This window comes from Channa argus, chromosome 11 (genome assembly GCF_033026475.1).
Source record: "Channa argus isolate prfri chromosome 11, Channa argus male v1.0, whole genome shotgun sequence".
Lineage (NCBI taxonomy): Eukaryota > Metazoa > Chordata > Actinopteri > Anabantiformes > Channidae > Channa > Channa argus.
Window position 1 is genome coordinate 21678925 of NC_090207.1, and position 22131 is coordinate 21701055.

A 22131-nucleotide genomic window follows, 5' to 3' on the forward strand; every position below is an offset into this window, starting at 1 on the left:
CTGTCAAGTGATGCGTGCAGCTGCAGCACTCTATGTCTTGCGATGTCTGTTTGCCTTGTACATGACGTCCTGTTGTTCCCGTTTGCATGAAGCTTGTGAATGTGTCTACCCTTGTGTGTAAACATGTGGGAATTACATTATGTATGAATGCAAATCCTGCTTATGCAAATATTAATTCAAACGCTTACAAAATACAGTCAGGATTATGCAAACTTTTGTTTAAGATAAACATATCATGTGTGTGCTGAATGCTTGTGTAATCAAATGTGACCCAATATTGTGTGTCCAGATAAGCTTCCATAGATTCAATATATCCATAACAAACATGAAAAGGGGTCATATGTCAGTACCTTGTACTGCTTAGCTATCTACACATTGTTAGAAGTGACAAAAATAAATATTAATAACAGAGGAAACGTTGACCCATAAGGACACAACACAAAACACTACATCAAGAAGGAGCAGCATCTAAAGCATCATATTCTCTGATTTGCCTGGAATAGATGCATGCATGCAAAGTCTCTTTACATGCAAATCCAGTCTGTGTCTATAAGTGTGTTTTATCTTGGGGGCTGCTGTTTGCTAATCAAGAGCCTTGTGAAAGCCAGGGGAGCGTTATAAGAAGCTGCGGATAATACGCCTGCTCACAGCCTCTCTCTCTCTTTGAACACACGCTCATTTTACAGCCTTTTAACTTTCAATCTGCCCGTCGTTGATTTTCTATTCTTCCCACCCATTTATTATTCCGCAAGCCTCTCTGTTGCTGTGTGTGTTGTATTACCACTTGTGATATGTAATACATATCAGAACTACACAAAGATACATGAAACCATGGCATTTTTCTTTTTGTAAAGATGAAGAGCAACCACAGCTTGTTTGACCCTATGCACAAAGATTGACATAAAAAAAATGTTCTTAAATAAAAATGTATCTTTTGCTTCACATGGTCCTTGCTAGGATTAAAGAGAAAATCCATCCAACCATCCACTACCTATATTACTTATCCTGTAGAGGGTCACCAAGGAGTCGGTGGGAAGCTGTAGAAGAAATGATTGCAAAAAAAAAACTTTCCATTGGTGAAATGTACATCAATCTATCCATAATCTATATGCTATGGCTTGTCCAAGCTGGAGCCAATCCCAGCTGCCATTAGGGGATGGTAGGTTGCATTCTGGAAATGGTACCAGTCTTTTCTCAGGGCCTCCTCTTTCACACCCACAGGCAGTTTTTGAGTCACAGATTAACTGGGCTGTGAGAGGAAACCGACCTCCACACAGAAAAGCCACAGCTGACAGGTGAATTCCGACCCTGGACCTTCTAGTTCCAAATGATTCATAAAAAGCAAATGTTAAATGGGCTGCACTTCTATAGCGCTTTTCTACCATTGGAACTCAAAGCACTTTACATTGCTTCTCATTCACCCGTTCACCCTTTCACAATCACTTACACACACTCACACACCGGGAGCAACTAAGTTGGGGTTCCAGTTGCAGGAGCACTATGTTTGCTACTTTGCAAAAATGTTCTTTATCTCTGACTTCATCTAAAAAAACACTTTACCAATATACTGGATGCCACATAGACTTGAATCTTTGTCTAAGCTGGTCAAAAACTACCCTTTTCCCTTTGGTCTGTTAGTCCACCAAAGTTGCACTTAGTGAGGTGGTAATTGATTTTGTGCTTAATATGGATTTGGATGCCACCCCTCTACTCTTCGTGGTCAATCCAAGTGCAGATTTTCTGTGTTTTCCTGTAAAGGCGAGTGGCTCTTCTCAAATTATAAAATAAGAAGCCTGCTTGTTTGCTGTGAAAAGGTGGATCTCTGCCTAAATTAAGATGCTGGTCGTGGCACTGGACCAAAACACCAGTCTGATGAAATAACTTGTTGAACGTGTGTTTTCTGAAAAAGCCTGACGAGCAAGATGCTGGCATCAAATTTGAGCTCACCCTTTCCTGTGATCAGCCCAGTAAACACACTTCCAGGACGGCTTAGTTGAAGCCTTAAGATCTGTTTTAGTTAGTGCCTTATTTTTGATTACTTTTTGGCAGCTTTTCTTACTGGTACAGAAGAAAATGTTTTCATTCCAACAATGTTGCTGTAAACTGAAGACCATTTTTTGATACCTTAACCACATGAGCATCCAATCTGTGTGCCTTTTCCTCTCTTCCTGTTCACCTGTCCTCTCCATTGACTTGAGATGAATGTGCTGATGAACCTGATGAACTGGGATCTCTGTCTCTGTCTCTCTAGCTTTCGGTGCTTTAAAATAAATTTGACTTTGATCTGATTTGACATGGAGCTACTTCTGAGTGTATTTGTACTACAAAGTACTCTAGTAGTAGTGTACTCATGTACACTACTCATGTACATGTTTATCCTAAAAGGTAGTTATAGAACTAAATGTATGTGTTTTTTTTATCATATGTTCACCTTCAGAAGTCAGTAATAATGTCTAACTGAGCAACAATGTAACCTCTAACCGCTAATAAGTGGTCAAACTTGTGTCAGGATGAAGCAGCATTGTTGATGGTCAGTGACGGTCACTAAACACTCTTTGGGTAAATAAAGTGAAAAAAAAAAGAAAATAAAACACATAGGCTCTGCATGATCTGTTGACTGACCACACTTCTCCATCCATAACTGTATGTAGTCCATAGCATGATGGAGCTCATCTCTGCAGCTCCCTCATTACACAGAACAGCACAGACAGCCTTTACTGCTGCCTGCCATCAGCCTTTTTTTGCTGCCTTCTATGTTTACCCTCTCTGTTAACATTGTGCTCATTATACTTCGTAGCTGCAGATATGCGTGGAAAACAAGCTGAGAGAAGTCTCTTTTCCTCTCTCTCTCTTTGTCGCTCGCTCACTTTATTCACACATTCTAACAAGGGAGGTCCTGGGTGGGGAAGCCCTCCCCTGTGACAGGTTGTCACATTGTCACACTGTTGAGGGCTACTGAGAAAACATCACCTCTGCTAATGTGGCATTGTGTGACACGGCCTTCCAGGCTAAAAAAAATCTGCCACTTGTGGCCAGTTAGAGGGTGCGTTAGCACATGGCTTCATGTCGGTTAGACCCTGAGTGAGACCCGAGTAAATGTGAAAGGAGGGAGAATGGGTTTGGTGTGTGGGGGAGGTTTGGGGAGGTCATTGTTTGGGGACTTGGCACAAGTGATCGGTGCAGTTTCTGGAGTTCTGTGGCTCGGGTGCTAATTGCAGCGTGACCAGTGGGAATACTTTTCTGTGCCTCACAAAGGAGCAGACAAAGAGACATTGGGTATGTAAAAAAAAACACTCTTTTACTCTTTGCCTAGTCTCAAGTTATTTGCGGAGTTATATGCATGCAAACTGGGGTCAGACATTAAAAGAAAAGCTGTGACAGCTCCACGAACTATCCTTAACTGCCTCCTTTTTTGTGATACTTTGATACTAATCCCTGAGCAAGTAATTCAACCTTTTCTTGCGTTTCCTCCTCCACTAAGTCACAGGTCACACTGCAGTCTAATCACTGGCACATCGTGTCATGCAAATCATACAAAATGTTTTACCAAGTACTTTAAAATTAATATTTTACATAATCCACTCAATTTAGCTTAAAGGAATGCAGTGACCTTTCAGCAAATAAGCTTTTTAATTAACTAAACTTGGCTTAACAAAAACACTTGCAGTTTTCATCTGTGGTTTCATTGATTAATGCACTTAAAATGTGCAAAGGATGAAGGGATAGTTCAAAGTTTTGGGATAAATTCACTTTCAAGATGAATTTTAGATGAGGTTTATACCAATTCTAGATATGTGTGTTTAACAGGAAACTGAAGCCAGGAGTGTTAGTTAGCTTAACCTAGTATACAAATTTGGAATAATAGTCGAAACAGCGAGCCAGGTGTTGTCGAGAGGCATGACAAACTATTAGACACACTAATCACGCTGAAAATCTACGATTTACGAGGTGATGCAAAGTGTGTAGTCACACACTTTGCATTTTTACACCTTTGTAGGTTTAAAAATGGAAACAAATGAGACAATGGGAACAGAAATATCATGGCTTACAATAATTCAAAGACACATGGTTTATATGATGACATTTAACATGACATTTATCTACATCAGACTCTTAACTAAGGTTCATTTCACTAAAATAGCAGGTCACGTTGCTAATTTTGCCCTGAATGATAACCTGTAATAAAAACCCTTCTGGCTGTTCAAGGGTGCCAATAATTCAGCTCTCTCTCACCCACATGGCTGCAGGGGCAGGCTTTTTATTTGATTTAACTATGCTCCCAACTGGTATCAAATATCCAAACCCACTTATATTTACAACCTCCATCCATTACATCATTGACACCTTACTGCTTTTCATTAGTTTCTTGACTAATCCTCTGTTTTTAGCTTGCTTATTTAAGTTGGTGACTTCCATTTGACTTTCAGTGATATATTTCTCTGGAGTGATTCATTACTACTCGATGACAGCGGCTATGGATATGTTTACTTAACACATTCGGTATCTGATAGGCTCACGCTAAGTCTGCCAGTGTATAAACTGTCTGTGTTCAACATGAAACAAACAGCTGTTGTCTCTGAAGCAATGATACAGACTCTGGCTCTGTGATAGATCTAAGTAACACAGGCTGTGCAGATAGCATGCAAGGAGAGGAAATGAGGGGGATGAGGAGGGGAAACAATGAAGAAAAGGAGATACAGAAAGAGACAGAAAGAATAAGGAGGCGGCAGGTGAAGGGAATTCTCAGGCAGGGAGGACGTGTGCGCTCTGTCTGTGGAGTGAGCAGGTTAATTTTTCATGGGGCGCTTTGCAGGCACGGCCCAGGCAATCCTATAGCTGGCCACGGTTTCCCAGGAGAGAGCTTGTTGCTCGAGGCCCCTGGGCAGGCTTCTTGTTGAGTCTGCCTGTAAATTGCCACCAAACTAGTGAATTACTCCATGATGTGTCACAGAGGCAGTCGAAAGCCCTATAGGCATAAAGCCATGGACTTATGTTTTTCCTCACAGTAATTCCTCAGTGACAGCTAGGGCAGCAAATTGAGACGTCTCAGTTAGAATCCAATAGCTTCATATTCAAAACAGCTGGTTGCCATTGCTACCACAGACGTGTGTGTTGCTTCTGGTTTAATTTGAGGCAAATATTGGGATAATTTGTCAAGAAAACGGCAAATGTGAGACAGTCTGCAGCCATGCTAGTACCTGTGAAACTGTACAGATACAGTGGTGCTTTGAGCTGAATGTTAATTTTGGCATGATTATCACCATAACATACATAACATAACAAACACTTATTAGAACAAAACTCAAACAATAGGATCATTGTTATGCTGCCTCACAGCTAGAAGGTTTGGGTTCTCCCCGTGCTTGCATGTGTTTCCTCCAGGTACTCCAGTTTCCTCCCACAGTCCAGAGACACCCATGTTAGGTTAATAGGTGATTCTAAATTGCCTGTAGGTGCCAATGTGACTGTGAATGGTTGTCTGTCTGTCTATGTCTCTCAGTGTTGGCCCTGAGATAGCCTGAATCTGCACAGGGTGTACCCCATCCCTCACCCTGTGACAGATGGGACAGGCTCCAGGGCCCCCTCCCCCTTCACTGATGATTAATTGGACCATCATCACATAATCATGGTTTACTGTTGACCTTCCACTTTCTAGTAGGTTCAGTAGTCTGCATGACTCAGTCCATCTAATAGTAGTTTATCCTAAATACCAGATTCCCATTGCTGTCCTTGTTCTATCAAAATGGCCAAAATATACATGTGCATACATTCATACATGTCATATTCAACAGCAACCGAATAATTATTTTTTTTAGCCCCTTAAACAAAAGTCAGTGCATGGTTGGTTGAGTTAAGAAATTTATATTTGCTAGCACTGTTATCTACCACTGCTTCTATCTTCTGCTTTATTTAATTATTGCAACACCTTGTGACAATCATTTTTAAAAGCTTCTTTAGAAGTAAAATTCTTCTTATAAAATGATTATTAATGGCTCGCACCTTGTGAGCTGGGAGGGATTCGGAGTTTTACTGGTGAACTCTGAGTTCAGACTGAGTTGAACTGCAATCTCCTTCATCGACTGGAGACCCTAACACATGTCAAGAGAAATGGTGCAGATGGAGTTTCTCAAAATGTCCAGACACAGTCATTGTACTAAGTAAGCATCTAAAACATTTGCACTGGACAGTGAAAAAAAAAACTCCACCAAAGTCCACTTCTTATCTGGGCAAATGGTATCAAACCCATTGAGCAGAATAAAATCTGCCCGTTAAACCACAACAATACCCTAATATTGAGGATGGCATCCGCAGTTGAAAGCACTCCCAATATATTGACCACGTGAAAATGATGTTGTACAACAGTGGAAGGATTTGTGTCTTACAGCTGTCTGGTGTTCTAGTGTGAAATCTGGGCTTATTGATTTCTTTGGCCTATATTCTTTACAAAGGATACGGCGTGTACTTGAGGAAAGATTTTTTTTTTTATTGCTTTCTTCAGATCAGTCACTTCCCAATCTCATGTCTACAGCACACAGAACACTCTTCGCACTATCTCAACAGAAAATAACCCCTTTAAGAAAGAAGCACCTTGACCCCTGCGACATCAAATGAATCGTTATCACAGTGGCAGAGGCGAAGAAAAACAATTCTGCTGCTTAAACATCATAAAAGCATGACAGACTCCCTCCCCTTACGCTTTGCAGCACGGCTGGGGCTAAGCGTCTCAAAGAGACCGATGTTTGAGTGACTGCAATGTGGGAGCTCAGAGTCTGTAGCTATGGATTAAGCTCACAGCAAATAGTAGCATGGAAAAAACAGAGGTAATCTCTTCCCTCTCCTCCACGGGCCTCTCACCATACCTGTTCCCCTTTTCTTTTAATCTCCTTACTGAATTAGTTCATGCAAAGCTGCTCAAACAGAGAGGGGTTTATTCACAGTGGTTACAGAGGTTAAAGTAACAGGGAAATGATACCATCTCAGGTTCCTGAAGGTTCTATTTTCTCAAACACTGATGCGCTTCCCACCTTTTTATTGTTCTCCTAAGCAGCACACAGGCAAAATGTACATACACACTCCTGTCCTGAAATTCGCTCCTTTAATGAAAAGTACACGAGTGGAACATTTTGATATGTGGTATAGATTACACAGTGTAACCTGACACAGCAGTGTATCATAAAAACTTCATCATACTCACTCTCTCAGTGCAGTCTCTGGTTTAATCACCTACAGTGCTCTGGATAATTTACCCCGCAGCACACTGTATTTGCATAAAAGTAGTTTCGTTTTGCATTTTGATGCATTTGCTTTTCAGTTTCACACAGTATGACAAGAATCTTGTCATAAAAGAAAATTCCCACACCTGAGCCACTGCACTAACTGTCTAAATATTTCAGTCTGGCTCTCACCGCTTTGCTTTCATTGCTTTCTGTACTGTGGAGATCAAATAATAAAGGAGAGGATTCTTATGTGCAATATTTCACACTGGATGAATCTTGTCATTTTTCTTCAGCTCCCGCATCGTCATATGAGGTCATTACCAGTAAGTGTCTGACATTAACCGTTCATCATCAGTGTTTCTCCCCACTCGTCCCCATCTGACTCTGACTAATGAGAGCTGCTTATTGTCACAGTGTAGTTCATGGGTGTCTCTTCTTATTAGATGGCCAATCGGATAAGCTGCTGACTCAACACACTGCTATTGTGAGTATGTATTTGTATCATACAGGGTGTGACTATCTTTATTACTTTTTATACTTTGTCATCGTTCCTGTTAATGTCAATTGTATATTTCCAACACGCTTTAATCCAAAATGCATTCTGAGAATGCGGGTGGTCTAACAGGTGTCCCTGAGGCTCTTCTCCTCTTTCCAACAAGTTACATACACATGGCGTCAAAGTGTATATTCTCACATTCAATTTAAAAAAAAATAAAAAACCCTGCATACCAAATAGTTCAGAGCTGAAGGAAGCTTCCTTTATTCAAACTCAGAGTGAGAAAGCAGGTTTTCAGTTAAGCAAAGCATTATGCAAATACTAACCAGGCATTTACAAAGGAGGCACCACTTACCTGACTCTGTCACTTTACATTATACAGTATATTACAGGTTTCCTGTGAAAGTTAAAATATTATCTGCAATCTGTTTATCAGTCTGCCTAGGTTATTATCACTTTGAATATGAGTTTCTGGATGTGCAGTTCCCTGTGGGATGGCGATACAGTCAAAATGTTCTGTGTTTCTGTTGCAACAGAGGATGATGGAGGAGATCTCCCTCAGATATCCTCGATGAACTGCACTTTCTCTGCCACACAAAACACAAGCTGTGAGTATGAATTTAATCTGAGGTAGTGATCCTCACACTTTTACCTATGAAAACCATTATGCACCGTGCAGCTGCAACAAGGCTTTTTGTCTTTTTATGAAGGATTGAAAGTGTGTTTCGGTGCAGGTGGAGTTTGACGGCGGGAGCAGCAAAACTTAAAATGGAAATTATTGTTGCACAACACACTGATTATATAATGCCATTGCCCTAATTTCTGCTGATCGAACACAGATAAATTAAGCTGTGCTCCACTTTGCGTAGGACTCCCTGGAGCTCCCTGAGGGACCCCAGACTGCAGACTGGGAAGCACACCAATCCTGCTCCAGGGTTTAAAAGGCTGTGGAACAGGTCAGAGTGAACATGGCAACCCACTTTCCAAACACTTTGAGTAAAACCATAAACTCTCTGTTAATCTGAAATAAAACTTTATATGAGGGTTCATCTAAAAGATAAAAGATTAGAGACGTGGGGGAAGTTGTTCAGAGCCAACATTAGAATGGAGAAGCTGTCAAAAGATAATAGTGCGTTTGTGTGCCCTGCATTTTCTACCAGTGACAGCACACAACAGTTAGTGAGAAACGCGTGATGTGGCATCAGCTCAGACAGACAGACACACTAAAATAGTGCCCTGTGTGACAAAGTGTGCCCAACAGTGAGAGAGAATGATTTTTCCCTCTTACTCTAGCTTCCTCCCTATGGTAAATTGTAGGCCAAAGGTGGCGGAAATACGTCAGTTATGTGGGTTCTCTGAAGCTTGACTGTGTCTCTTCATTTCGGATGAAGGGAATGAGAGCGGGGAGAGGAGATTTTAATCACTCCTGTCGCTTTAAGGACACTTATCAAAGCCTTATTATGCGAGCAGAAAATACCATGAGCTGCTGAGCAACTGAGCAGCCAGGGGACGGACTGGAGTGGATTTATAGGAAACTCAACATTATCTAAACTGGAATAGACCGCCTCGTTCGCTTATGGAGTTTGATTACACGCTGGATGCTTGTCTTATTCGGACGGTTCGGATCATTTAGGAAATATTGCGCATAAGTAGCTCTCAGACTTGGGATCCTTTGCCCCTGAAGCGCAGAGAGGAATATGCCTTAAAAAAACTCAACGCGTGTGGGATTATTCACTCGCCCGACAGCTACAATCGACACGTACTTGTCCAGCAGGCGTTTTGTCTCGGACGGATCGTATCCCGAGCTCGCTCATTTGACAGCCTTGGATCATGGATTGGGGTGGTGGAAAACAACAACGGGCAGCGACATGATTTCTCTGCGCTGTCTGCGGTTTGCAGCGAGCTTAGGCTTCACCACTGCTTGTCATTATTCCGATTCAACAAAAGTTCCAGAGCGAGTGTGATGCGTGGATTTTAACTATTTCGCCGTTTTGCACCTGCTTTAGCGCATACCGCGTCGACACAGTGCAGATTCGTGACAAAATAACGTGTGGATCCGTGTGGATTTGCGCTCTCTCTCTCTCTTTCTCTCTGTGTCGCCTGTGCGGGATACTTGAACATTTGCTTATCGTCGGAGGTTTATACTCAAGGTCATCGAGTATTATGAGGCTGTATTTGCCTTGTTATTTACACACATACAGCGCTATCTTCACGTTTTAGCGCAGCCTACAATTTTGTGTGTGTGTGTGTGTTTGTTGTTACACGGTGCAGCGAGCGTTAAAGGCGAGCGCCCACTGTGGAGTTCTATTTCTATTTCTTTTTGACACTGCAAGCTTCCTCTAACAACATGGATGGCAAATTGAAGCAGGGTAGTCGCAGATGCCGGTCCAAGCGGGAGAGGGTGCGGAGGTTGCGGGAGGCAGGGAGCAGAGACGCCCGCAGCCCCGATCCCAACTCCTCCTGCTCCGACAGGGAGGGACACAGTCCGGGGAGGGACACCGCCTCCTTGCCCGGTAAAAAGGCGCCGCACCCCGCGGCCCCCGCCAGAGCTCCGCGTCCCCCCCGGCGGAAAAGACGGGAGTCCAGCTCGCAGGAGGAGGATATCATAGATGGATTTGCAATCGCCAGTTTCATCAGCCTTGACCGTCTGGAGGTAAGGAGGAACCGGTTCAGTACTTTGTGTGTGTGTGTGTGTGTGTGTGTGTGTGTGTGTGTGTGTGCGTGCGTGCGCGCGCGCGCATGTGCTGCTGCTGCATTCTTCATTAGAGGAGAGGCTGTCAAAGTGGGGGTCCTTGAAGCCCCCCTCACTCACCCACTCACTCACTCACTCACTCACCAGCAACGTTTAATTTGTCTGTAATTTACTCGAGATGATGCCGATTAGAGAAGGATGGTTCTTCTAATCATCTGATGTTCTACATGAAGGTTCTCAGAGGTTCAGCTCCCCCTAAAATGCCCCTGATCAATCCGTACTTTGATGCCCCTCAACAGGGCTATTGACAGGTGTGCAGTTCAATATATTGGGTTGTAATTTGTGTGTGTGTTTGTAGTCACTGACATGGAAGTGTTTGCCAAACACTGCAGAACACAACTCTCTTTGCAAAAATTTTGACTGGAGAAGGTGACAGCTTTGTGAATGAGATGTGAATCTTGTCAGCATATGGTTTGTTGAGGAAGACAAACTGGTGCCGCTCTGGCTTGTATTGTAAATTCCCACAGACTATGAGTTACACTGTTGACATTTTGCTCTTTGATAAACTGTCTATTGCAGCATCCATCTGTTTGAGCTCATTCACCACGTGCTGATAACTTTGTTTCTGTCATTACTGTTTAGCATGTAAGATGTCAGAGGAGTGATTTGAGGAAGAAAGGAGCTTCTGTTGTGACATCCTCTTATCTCCGTTATCTCATTAGGTCCCAAATGACAAATAAAAACATAGTTCCCTGTGGGACATTCAGCTGACTGACAAGGCAGGCAGGTTTTTATTCCCCACCGTAGCTCATCCTAGAAATGATAGCTCTACTACAGTTGAAATACAAGTCAGTAGCTTCCATAAACACCGTTAACATATTACATGTTCACTGAGGTCTGTATATTTTAAGACGATGACCTCATTTGAAAGCCTATGGATCATACTGCAGGCAGACCTCCTTTCAACCACAAGCTCCACATGTAGGCCTAGAAATCAGTCATGATTGACTCGTGCCTCCTACATAGTGCTTAGTCACCTTAATGGGTGGAAGCAGATTTACTGTCTGAATTGTAAACTACTTGTCATATGAAGAACCTAATACTTACTCACGTGGAGCTGATCATCAATTGGCCACCTACCATCTTTGAACAGGCTTAACCTGTCTGGGTCATCGGTAATTATATTGCGATTCCATTTAGCTCGTCCCTTCACTGTGCTCGGAGTGGGTGTGAGAGCTGAGACTGCAGGAACAAGGGAAGAGTTAATAGTTTGAAGGGAATGTGATTGTAACCACGAAGAATTATGTAGTAAGTCCAAAAATATGTAGCGGTGGATTATAACATTTTCTAATAAAACCTTAGGAGGCTCCAGGAGCATCATAAAATAGAATGAACTCCCCATTTAGTACCACAAAGGGGCTACAGCAGTGCTTCCCTAAGATAAACTTGTTGTTAAATGCACATGATGTTTCTGTGTGTGTGTGTGTGTGTGTGTGCGCGCGTGTGTGTCTGTCCTTACTTGTTGATTTGCATGAGTGCAGTGCAGCGTGCTGCGAAGTTGTATGTATGTCTGGCCTTTGTGCTGCGTGGCTGCCACTTCTGACAGCTGCTGACTGTGAAAGACTTTGAGGATGTCATAGCAGCAAAGTATTTCGCACTGGCGTCTTCTGCCAGCCCGTTGGTGCCTCCACTGCTGTCAACACAGTGGCCTGCCTGATTGACTTCTAGGAATATTCTCCTGTGCGTGTTTGATGCGAGCACTGGCAATTTTAGTGTAAGATTCACATCTGTTCTTGTTATTGTCCTGTTTGTTGTATTGATTGAATTTGTAAGAAGCTCTCTGAGCTTCTGTGTAATTTAAACGCTGCCTCTTGCTGTGTTTAAGAAAGGAATTAAGCTAAATAATTGTCAGAAATTCTGTTTTACACACTGCCGAGCTGTAATATTCTTCTTATGCAAGTTCTAAATCGCTGTTGAATGAAAAAAAACTAGTGTATTCTACATAGAAGCTTATGTTTCAAGCAAATGAGGCATGATGCGGCTCTATATGAAGCGATAGTCACATGCCAGCTACTTGTTGGTAATTGGTCTGATTTGCATGCAAATGCACTTGGTTATTAAATGATGCTGGTGGTTCTAATACATTTATATGAAGGAATGTGTGCAGGCTTTTTGAGCCTCGCTCGTTGATTTCCCCGCATGTTGCGAATGAACTGAGCATGTTGACTTTGTACTAATTCGATATACTGTTGACTTTAAGTGGCAGCAATAATCTCATCAGTTTGCTGTTAATAGGATGCAGACCTGTGAATGAAATGCAGTCTTTTAACATCTCATGACTGATCATGACTCATGCTTTCACCTGCTCACTGGACGCTTCAGTGGAGCTCACGACCTATTTTACCTGTGCTAATTGCTCATCAGTTATGGGGAGGACGCAGCAGCCTTTTGCCAGGTATTAGCTCTGCCTATTGCATCATGCTCCAGTAAGCTCACACATCTCTGGTGGAGGGAGAGCGTTGTCCTCTAGACCTCTCTGAAGTGACTTGTGGCAGCTGTGTTTATGTCAGGCTATACAGTCAGGCTACTGTCTCATTAGTATTCTCCCACCATCAATATCCCACTCTCCCTGGGTTCAATGAGCCAACATGAACGACATACCAATATTTACTCTCCAGGGAGCAAGTTTTAATCTCTATCTAAGCACTTTTGCTGTTCTCTAAAGCACTTGGGGATGAACATGTTCCATAAAACCCCTGTCACCTTTTGGGTGGCTGTCATTTTGTTGTCCTATTTTAGGCTGTAGCTTGTGCACATCTGCTACTGTTTGTTCATAAGAGCTCGAGGTTACGGGCTTCTCCCAGGGCACTCAGACTCTAAACACATGCGGTCGGTTGGTGTTGTTGATATTCCAGCTCCACGCTGATAGGATCAAACTCCCTTGATGAAGGCTTAGGCTCGACGGTGGTCTCGCCTGCTCCCCTAACCTGTTTCATTACAGCCGAAAGCAATTTGCAGCCTCAGCCGCATTTGATTACAGCGTGTTTATTTACTCTGAATCTCCTCATTTCTCATAGGAAAGCTGCTTGCTTACCTGTACGAATTGACTGTACAAACACATGCTGCTTTATTGCAGCCACCTTACTGTGATTAGTAAAACGTTGGGCACAAATAAGTGATAATTCAAAAGTACAGTCACCCAGTAGCTTTCATATTTCTGAAGAATAAAATCCTCATGCATGATTTAAAAAACTGCTACAACTCCTTTCTTTTTAGATGCCACTTGAAAACTAATTATACAACATTTAGACTAAATGTTACAATGACTGACATTTGGAAATTCTCCCAGTTGCTGAAAGGGTGATATCCTGGAGATAGCAGGTTTTTACCTGACATCAGCGCTGTAAAACAATTACCCACTGCGGCTTAAACCCTCCAGAAGTCTCCCTGTGGGTATCGAACAAGTGAGCAGATAATAAAATGACACAATTATCAATCTGTCACAGTATTAATAAGATGTTTGATTTGCTCCATTTGCTCTTTGAATGACGTCGGAGTGGCAAATCCCCTCTCGTTAATCCACAATCATCCTGTTCATCTGCTTTAACATGAATTTACAGATTTGTTTGTGTTTTTCGTTCTGCGGCGCGAGTTTCTAAATTCACTCTAATGGGGATTTAGGTTTAGTTGATTTAGTGATATTACAGCAGCGTTAGGGGCAGACAGCTCCAAATGGGTACGTGTATCGAATTTCCTGATGACATCTGGAGTCTTGTTTGATTTGTTTACCGGGGAACTTTTCCCAAATATGCCTGCTTTTTTCATGTATGGGCCTGTTTTATACACACAAATCATCATCTGCTGTCGGCCACTGAGCAGCTCTACTAGAGCAGTTTGGGAAATTAAGTCCCTTGCCCTAGGGGAGCTTGACAATAGTTGCTGCTTCATTTTCTCCACCCCTATTTTCCCAGCTGGTGCATGGGTCTAAGCCAGCTACATTCCATTTACAAGTAGGTGTCATTGTGTTTCATTAAGGTTTCTGCTGAAGGCCTCCAACCATCACCTGTTGGAAAGAATTCTATTTATATATGACAGTGAAGTTGATATTTACTGCATATATAATGGGTTAGACAAGATGGGAGCTTTAATTTATGAATTTAAAGTCTTTTCCTAGTGCAAGTATGCTCTGCAAGTACACTGCATTGATTTCCAGTTGAGTAACAAAGTGCAAATTGATGCTGACACTCAACGCCGCCACAGTCTTTGCTGTCGTAAGATGTCTTGCTTTCATGGTGAGGCAGCAGATTTGTTGCAGGGGTTGCAGCAATCTTGCTTCGTGTTTTCTCCTTCCCCCATCCGTGATAGTGCTGTGCATCATATGCTGGCGCTGACAAACAACTTTGGCTTTAATTAACACGGCAGCCCCCTCCTCCCGAGGCTGTACTACTCATCTCCCATGGAGAGAACTTTCTTAATGCCGATGGGACATCGCCTGGTCCCGGCTCTCTCTAGCTGTCACACACTGTAAGCAACAGTATGGCTGACACACACACACAGAAACACACACAAGACATTGACAAGTGACCTAAATATATCAATCCAAGAAAAGTTTTAGTGTGTTTAGGAAGTGTGTTGATGTTGATCTGAAAGCATGGAGATCTCTCGCTCCACTTCCCCTGTTACTACAAAATGACACTCATATTCAGGTAGGGAGGATTATGATCATAGCAGGAGAAAATGCTTCGGCCTGCAGATTCCAGCTAATGTAGCATTATAAAAGGGGAGCTTTGACAACAGATGTAACACACGATGCTTAAGGATTAATGAATCTCAGGGCTATTTTTTCCATTGATTGTGTGATGTGTAAACAGTGAAACATTCCTCAGTGTCTTGCATCTGATATAACAAAACAATGCTTTTTTTAAAATAGCTTGCTTTGAGGAAGCACTAGTGGAAAAATGTTACACTTTTAGGATCGACACCAAAAAAAACAGCTGAAGATTAATTTTTACTTTGTTGTTTACGTCAGTATTGTAGCGGCCTCTATTGTTACCATAGAACTGAGCCTTGGCACTGCTATATCTGGAGAGATTTAGTGACTTAGCAGCACTAATTTGGATGAGAACAGAGAGACAAAATAAGAATGTTAACTTAAAGGTGCCCTGGTGAAGTTCTTGACCACTAGGCCTTTGCTTTGTTAGTATCACTGTCAATATATACACTAATACACTAGTTAAGAAAATCTTTTATAAAGTCAGAATCACTTATTAGTATATTTATACTCTGGGGTTTTGAGTGATATACATGGAATTGAAAGGCTGCCATCAAGCTCAGATGATGTTGGTAAAATCACTGCATAGTACCGTTTGTAATATCAATATATGGATGCTTAGAGGGATGATAAAGTAGATTAGCACTTCTCTTCCCGCTTGGTCATGTTTTCAGCAGTGATGATGGGCTGAAGATTGTGAAATTGTAATCTCATCTGTTACTGACCGTAACAGATGACCGTTTGTTGAAAGTAAATCCGAGCAAAAAGTTCGTCCTTGACAATTTTCCAAGTGAGTGTAGATTTTAGTGAGGACTAAAAAATGCTAAAGGTTTATTTCCAAAGTTAGTAAGCAGGAGGCAGAAAGGATGCAACTACATTTGATTAATTCCTGCTGCTTTCAGACAGCACACTGGCTTATTTTTTTTTTTGGAATATACCAAAAATAAATGCATGCTGGCTCTGCAGAGTCCTTTTTGAAGTGTTGTCACTTGACTATTTTGAGGTATTACTTTAGAGTCTAAATGTACCTCCACTACAAAATCCCAGAGTAAGAGCCTCTTTGTTTTCAGGTACTGTGAGGAATTGCTGAAATACGCAGACAGTACAACATAACTGACATATATTAAGTGGCACATAACAGCATGTGAGTAGCTTGTTGTAGTCACATATATCCATTTCCTGCTTGTCGTTTTGAGCTGTCTTCCATCTTCCTGTCTCAGTGTTTTCATTGCAGTGAATGACAGGATGTAATTATGCTGTGATTAAGATGCTGTCTCTGAGCCTGAGATGGATTAGGAGCTGCACTGTTAGAAGGTACCCCGGCAATTATCCACTGCTGATTTGCCCCTCCACCCCCACCCCACCTCACCCACCCCATTTACCTTTCATAACCCTTCTGTGGTTCCCCCGAATCCTTTTTAATGCATGTTATTAAACAATGTTGACAAAAGACATTTCATTTGACCACTTGGAGGAGAAGAAATTATTTTGATATATCCACAGTAATCACATTTGTCATTCAGCTGAGGTATTTTCCAGCCCTATGATTTTGGTTAATATATAATGGCGTACTTGGCTGCAGAAAGTCTGAATGAATGACTAGCTGGCAACGGCTGTGAAGGATTTACAATAAAAATAATGAAATCTAAATAGAGAGGGCACTCTTTAAGTGGCTCATTAAGTAATGGCTGTTTTCCTTTTCAGCCATGTCCTTTGCTGACAGAGAACAGACAGAGGTTTTTGATAGACCGGCTACTTCAACCTTCCCATCACTTGAATCTGTTTTCAACATTGTGCTGGCATGAGTTGTTTTTTTGTAATGGTGTATGTTTGTGGGTGGTATTAGTAGTGATTTCAACAAACCAAGCTTTATCATAAAGTTGTTTGCTTGCTCATATAATTTATAAAGAGATACACAGCTTGGACAAAGAAGGCCACTGAAGCAATGCCTCAATGGAAAATAAAATCTAGTTTCACCTCGACCTCCCACCTCGTTGCAATGGATGCTATTCACAGATTTCAATATCAACGCTGATTGTGTGAGTGAGCTAAACTAGAAAATAAACTGCTGGCTTTACATAATGTACTACACAGTAAGACTTCGATAGGTCCCGGGGTGATTCTGCAACCTGGTTGATGCTGGTACAAACCCTAAGTCATCAAAAACAATTTGCAAATCAAAAAATGTGCCTCCAGCCCATGTGGCCCCGTTTTTAAGAAGGGCCTGGTTTTCAAATGCATGACTCATGCCGTCATGACATTACACAGAGTCTTGCTGCATGTTTTCTTAATAGATCGCTCTTGGTGTGAAAGCAATTAGCGTTTAACAGTTGTCGACATGCTCTTCTGCTACTGACACTCGCTAGCAACACCAGCTCTTAGGGGAATAGTCTTTATAGGCCAAGTGATGCTGACAATAATTGCTCAGCACTCAGCTCCCCGTCCGAAATAAGATATAGTGATTCATTAGTCTGTAATTTTATTACAGCTCATTCTTTGTTGGTGTGTTGATTGTATTCACAGTACTGAAGCTTTTGTCTCTGTGTTTATGTGTGGGTGCAGGCAAGGCCAAATATGGACTGTTGCTTCAGTGCTTTGTGTGATAGCATTGGCAGCCACATAACAAGACATGGCCAATAGAGCTTAGATAAGAGGGCGGTTATGCAATGTGGAATTTCTCTCTTTCCCGTTGCCACTTCTACACCATTCACTGTCTGAATGACATTTGCCTGACAAATCTGGGTGAGCTGCCACACTCAGTTTTCCCGTTGAAATGAACCACCTTGTTCCTCATCTTCACTTTGCTCATTGAATCTGAATCCCAATTTGGCAGTATATGAGGAGTTTGTCATTGCTGACATACTTTAGGTTTGTCACTGTATCAGCCCGACTATTGTCCTATTGTAATCCACTTATAATGATGCTGATGTAATTAGTAAGATCAGTACATCACACAGTGCGTAACCAGGTTACAGTTGGCTTTCTCGGAAAAGCTGATTTCTTCATGTAAAGAAGAATGCGGGTTACCGAAATTGGGATTTTGGGATTTTGGGATTGGGATTAGGGAAACCTGATTTCCCTAGGTAGATTTCTTTTGGAGGACACCAATTTTTGTTCCATGTAGACGCGTAACCGGGTTTCTAATCAGCTTTCTCCAACTGCACATGTGCACAACAAAAGGCTGCAGACAGACAGATGGAACATGCAGCTGAGTGAAGGAATGAATGAAAGACGAGATCAGGGGGCGATGCTGCTTCGTCCAAGTCCAGCAGTAAACTGCAAGTCCAACAGAAAACTGAACACAAAGTGCCTTGTAGAAGTCTAAATAAGGCTTTTTTAAAAGACAGTTACATGTGCTGACACTTTGCTGGGACATGGACACACACATAAAAAGAAAATCAGGTTAATATGCTGCTGCATGTATACACGAATTTCCCATGACCAGCTCACGGTCTTAAGTGCATGTAAACGCTGTCCTTCGATTACCAGAGAAAGTCGATTTCTCTGAGTAACCTGGTTACTTAAGTACATGTAAACACAGTCACACACATCACTGGCACTGAATTTGATCCCTTTAGGGATCCCTTTCCCCTGGATATTTGGAATTTAACAATAGGTTGAACTATAAAATAACAAATATTATCACATTTGTTTTTGTCTGTAAGTATCTCATTAGTGTCATTAATAGCAAAGAATGGATAGTGACTTTCACGTCCATCTAAATCAATTACTCACATTCCAACTCAATTTAATGGAAAAATGAAAAATGATAACTCAGTGTGTGTGGCTCGATGTAGTCAGCCTTATTCTCCACACGGCCTTCAATGCAACATTGCCTGTGCTTTTAGAAGTCATTAGCAAAATGCACAGTGTGTGACGACTCAGTAACTATGGGAGCCATCATGCAAACTTATAGACTAAACATAATCTCTCAAAAACTAAGTGGGAATAATTAGAACTAGAGCCCATAATATAATTGTACCATGATATGATTGAGCCATTATCTGAGAGAGTGCTTCTATATTAAGTCACACTGAGTATATCATTAACAGAAACCTTTGAAAGCTGATTAGAGAATTGAAAAATCAAGCCACTTATGTAAGGGTGACAGAAATTACTTAACTTGGTGAACAGATATTGTCTTTAAAATGCATTTTTGCTCAGAATGAGGAAAGTGGATTTCAAAGTCTGTTTGTGTCTTTCACGTCTAACACAGAGAAAATGATTATAGTAACACATTAGTGTGAGTACTGCTTAAGAGAGCATGCATTTTATAAAATGTTATTATTATTATAAGGGATTGTGTTTCTTAGAGACGGTGGTGGTAGTAACTTTTCCCTGGGTTTTAATGGAGAGTATCTTGTGGTCTGTAAGCATCCTTAGAGGGTTTTTGACCCTGCCAAGATTAAATTATGGGGCAAATATTAAATCCTTCTTGATTCTTCATTACATATTTACTTGGCATCTAAAATGTTAAATACATACATAATACAACATAAATTGGCTATAATATATTCATACAGTTCTATTGCAATTCAGCTTGCTATATTGGCCAAATCTTTGTTAAGAAAGTTTTACACATCAGTTTATATGTGTACTGATAATGATATCATCACTGTTTAAACAAAAAAAAGTATTTGAAACATAATGGGATATATAGTAGCCACTGCAGTAAAACTGGCAGAAGCAAGACGACTAGATTTCACTAGATTTCTAGTGACAGATCAGCCAAAGGAACGTTTCATCTATCAAGTTTGTCTCCTCTGCTCCCTGTCCTCTCTGTCTGTCGGTGTCCTCACTGGCTCCTGGGTGTTTTACTCTGTCCTGTATAGTGGGCATACAGCTCAAACACCCACTTCCTTTTTTTCCTTTTAATCCACAGGTTGTTTACCCATAGATAAGAGGCGGTAAAATGCATCTTCTCCCCTCTTGCAAATAGGCCACAAAGCTCATTTTATAGAGGCCACTTGAATCTGCATCTGAAATGAGGACCTGACCCTAGAGCCAGCGGGGCTTTACCCAAGGTGCGGAATTAGATCAAAATCTTACACAAACACGCACATATACATGTGCACGTTTAGAGCCCGAGCACACGGACTGGTGTTGAGTCAATAGAGAAAACAGACAGCATGAGGGAACGAGAGAACATAAACAAGCTCTGCCAAGCTACTGTTTGCATTCCTCATCTCTCTGCTTCATTGCACAGCAGCTTTTTTAGCTGTGTGCAGTTCAAATACCACACCTTCATAGTCACAGGGGTGTTAAGATCTGTAGGTATGGCCTGTAATTAAAAAGTGGATACAAGCCAAGCACTGTCATTATACGAGGTATTAAAAACTACGGGGAGAAACCAGTAAACTGAAATTTCTTTCAATGAAAACATTTTATGCAAATACAAATATGGCTGTGTTAATAACAGCAGCTGTAGCAGGATTGGTATCCTGGGGGTGCTTAGAGTTAAACCGTAAAATTCATGCCCCTTACCATTTTGGGGTTAACATTGAATTCTTGAAATTCTAATGAATATTGACACAGAATAATGTCTTGGCTGTTTATTGTGTTTTCCCTTGAAAGAGCAGATATAAATGTAATCATGTAAACAAGGGCAAGGACTCCATCACATTAAAACTGATGCCGTTTCTGATTTATGTTGATGGAAAAAGCACTTGAAGGGTTACTCTCTGGGTTGGTGTCGGCAGTGAATGAAAATACGTTTCTGCGGCATACTGAACTTATTTTCTGGTTTTGTGAATAAAGGCAGATCACACTTAAATTAATTTCAATAGTATAATTTCTCATTATTCCACTGAAAGAATCTGGCTCAAGGATAACTCTGCATGACAAATGCTTGCCAAGCCTTGAATAACAGAGACAGGGTTCTGTAGTTGACCCTGATGTCTGACTCTCTTTATACATCTGTGCTAAGAATTTTTCAGTGCGTGTATCTGATATCTCAAAGGGCTGGCATAAAAATCATCTTTTGGTCTCTGATGTTTCTTTTGGGGCCATTGTGTGTTGGTCGTCAGCCCATGCTTTCATATAATCTGCAAAACAAATCTGCAGACTTCAACGTTAGTAAAGAGTGCAAGAAAACCACAAAGACCCTACAGTTTGAGGCTAACAGTGCTTATTTCTTGTTACAGTGATTGTAATTAGATTTAGGCTGCTGTTTAAAATACTCCATCACTCTAAGTGCATTTGTTTTGTCGGATACCCTGCCTAGACTGCTTTTTGACACTAACCCTTCAGCCTGTTAGTAACCGCCACATAGCACCGTGTGGTCTCTGAGGGTTTGTTTGTTTGTTGTGTGAGGTGGGAAAAGGGTCCAATAAAACTAATCCAAGTTAAGGCATTATCTTCCCTCTCACTACAAAAGGGTCGTCTGTGGTTGCACATTACAGTGCAACAACTTTTTAGAAGAGGTCACAGTAGGTAGGCAAGACAACCTGTGCTGCCTATCTGAACCGATGTGGGAGGTGAGCATCCATTGCTTCCCCCCAACAGAGTCAAATGAGATCGCAACACTTTGCAGACACTTTGTTATCAGCCGTTAATGAGACACTTTGTGGTGATGAATACCTTCCCTCTCCTCCAGCGGGCCTTCCCCAGGGCTCGCCATCAGTTCTCCTAATGTAGCACTGGTGTGAAGTGAGCACTGAGCGCAGAGACTCATAGGGAGAGACAAAATAAGGAAGATAGAGAGTTAGAAAGCAACGGTGTAGCAGAAAGAGAGTGATTACGGGGGGTAGTATTCCAGCTTCCTGCTTAATTGCTTCCTGGCAGCAGAGGTAAGCTTGTTCTCAGTACATAAATCCTCCTATTTTCATTTATCTGCTCCAGGTGTTGATGAAACAATTCCCCCGCTGGATAATCATATTTCCCCTTCCCGCCTGCCAAGACGCTGAGAGGGATATGGAGGCAACCCCCCACCCCCCCACCCCCTTCTCCCCCCTCT

General features: G+C 41.7%; 1 protein-coding gene across 12 annotated transcripts in view; it reads left to right on the top strand.

The window, feature by feature from the left end:
* Positions 1–9090: 9090 nt before the first annotated feature.
* The window catches only part of fbrsl1 (fibrosin-like 1), a 267834-nt gene continuing 254793 nt past the window's right edge, over positions 9091–22131 (top strand). For 7 of the 12 annotated variants that reach the window (XM_067519813.1, XM_067519814.1, XM_067519820.1 and 4 more), the window contains exon 1: positions 9091–10366. In XM_067519813.1, the coding sequence (XP_067375914.1) occupies positions 10061–10366 (306 nt within the window). In that variant the 5' untranslated portion in view covers positions 9091–10060. The remainder of the gene's footprint in view (positions 10367–22131) is intronic. The other 5 variants (XM_067519821.1, XM_067519824.1, XM_067519819.1 and 2 more) reach the window with 3 other exon arrangements.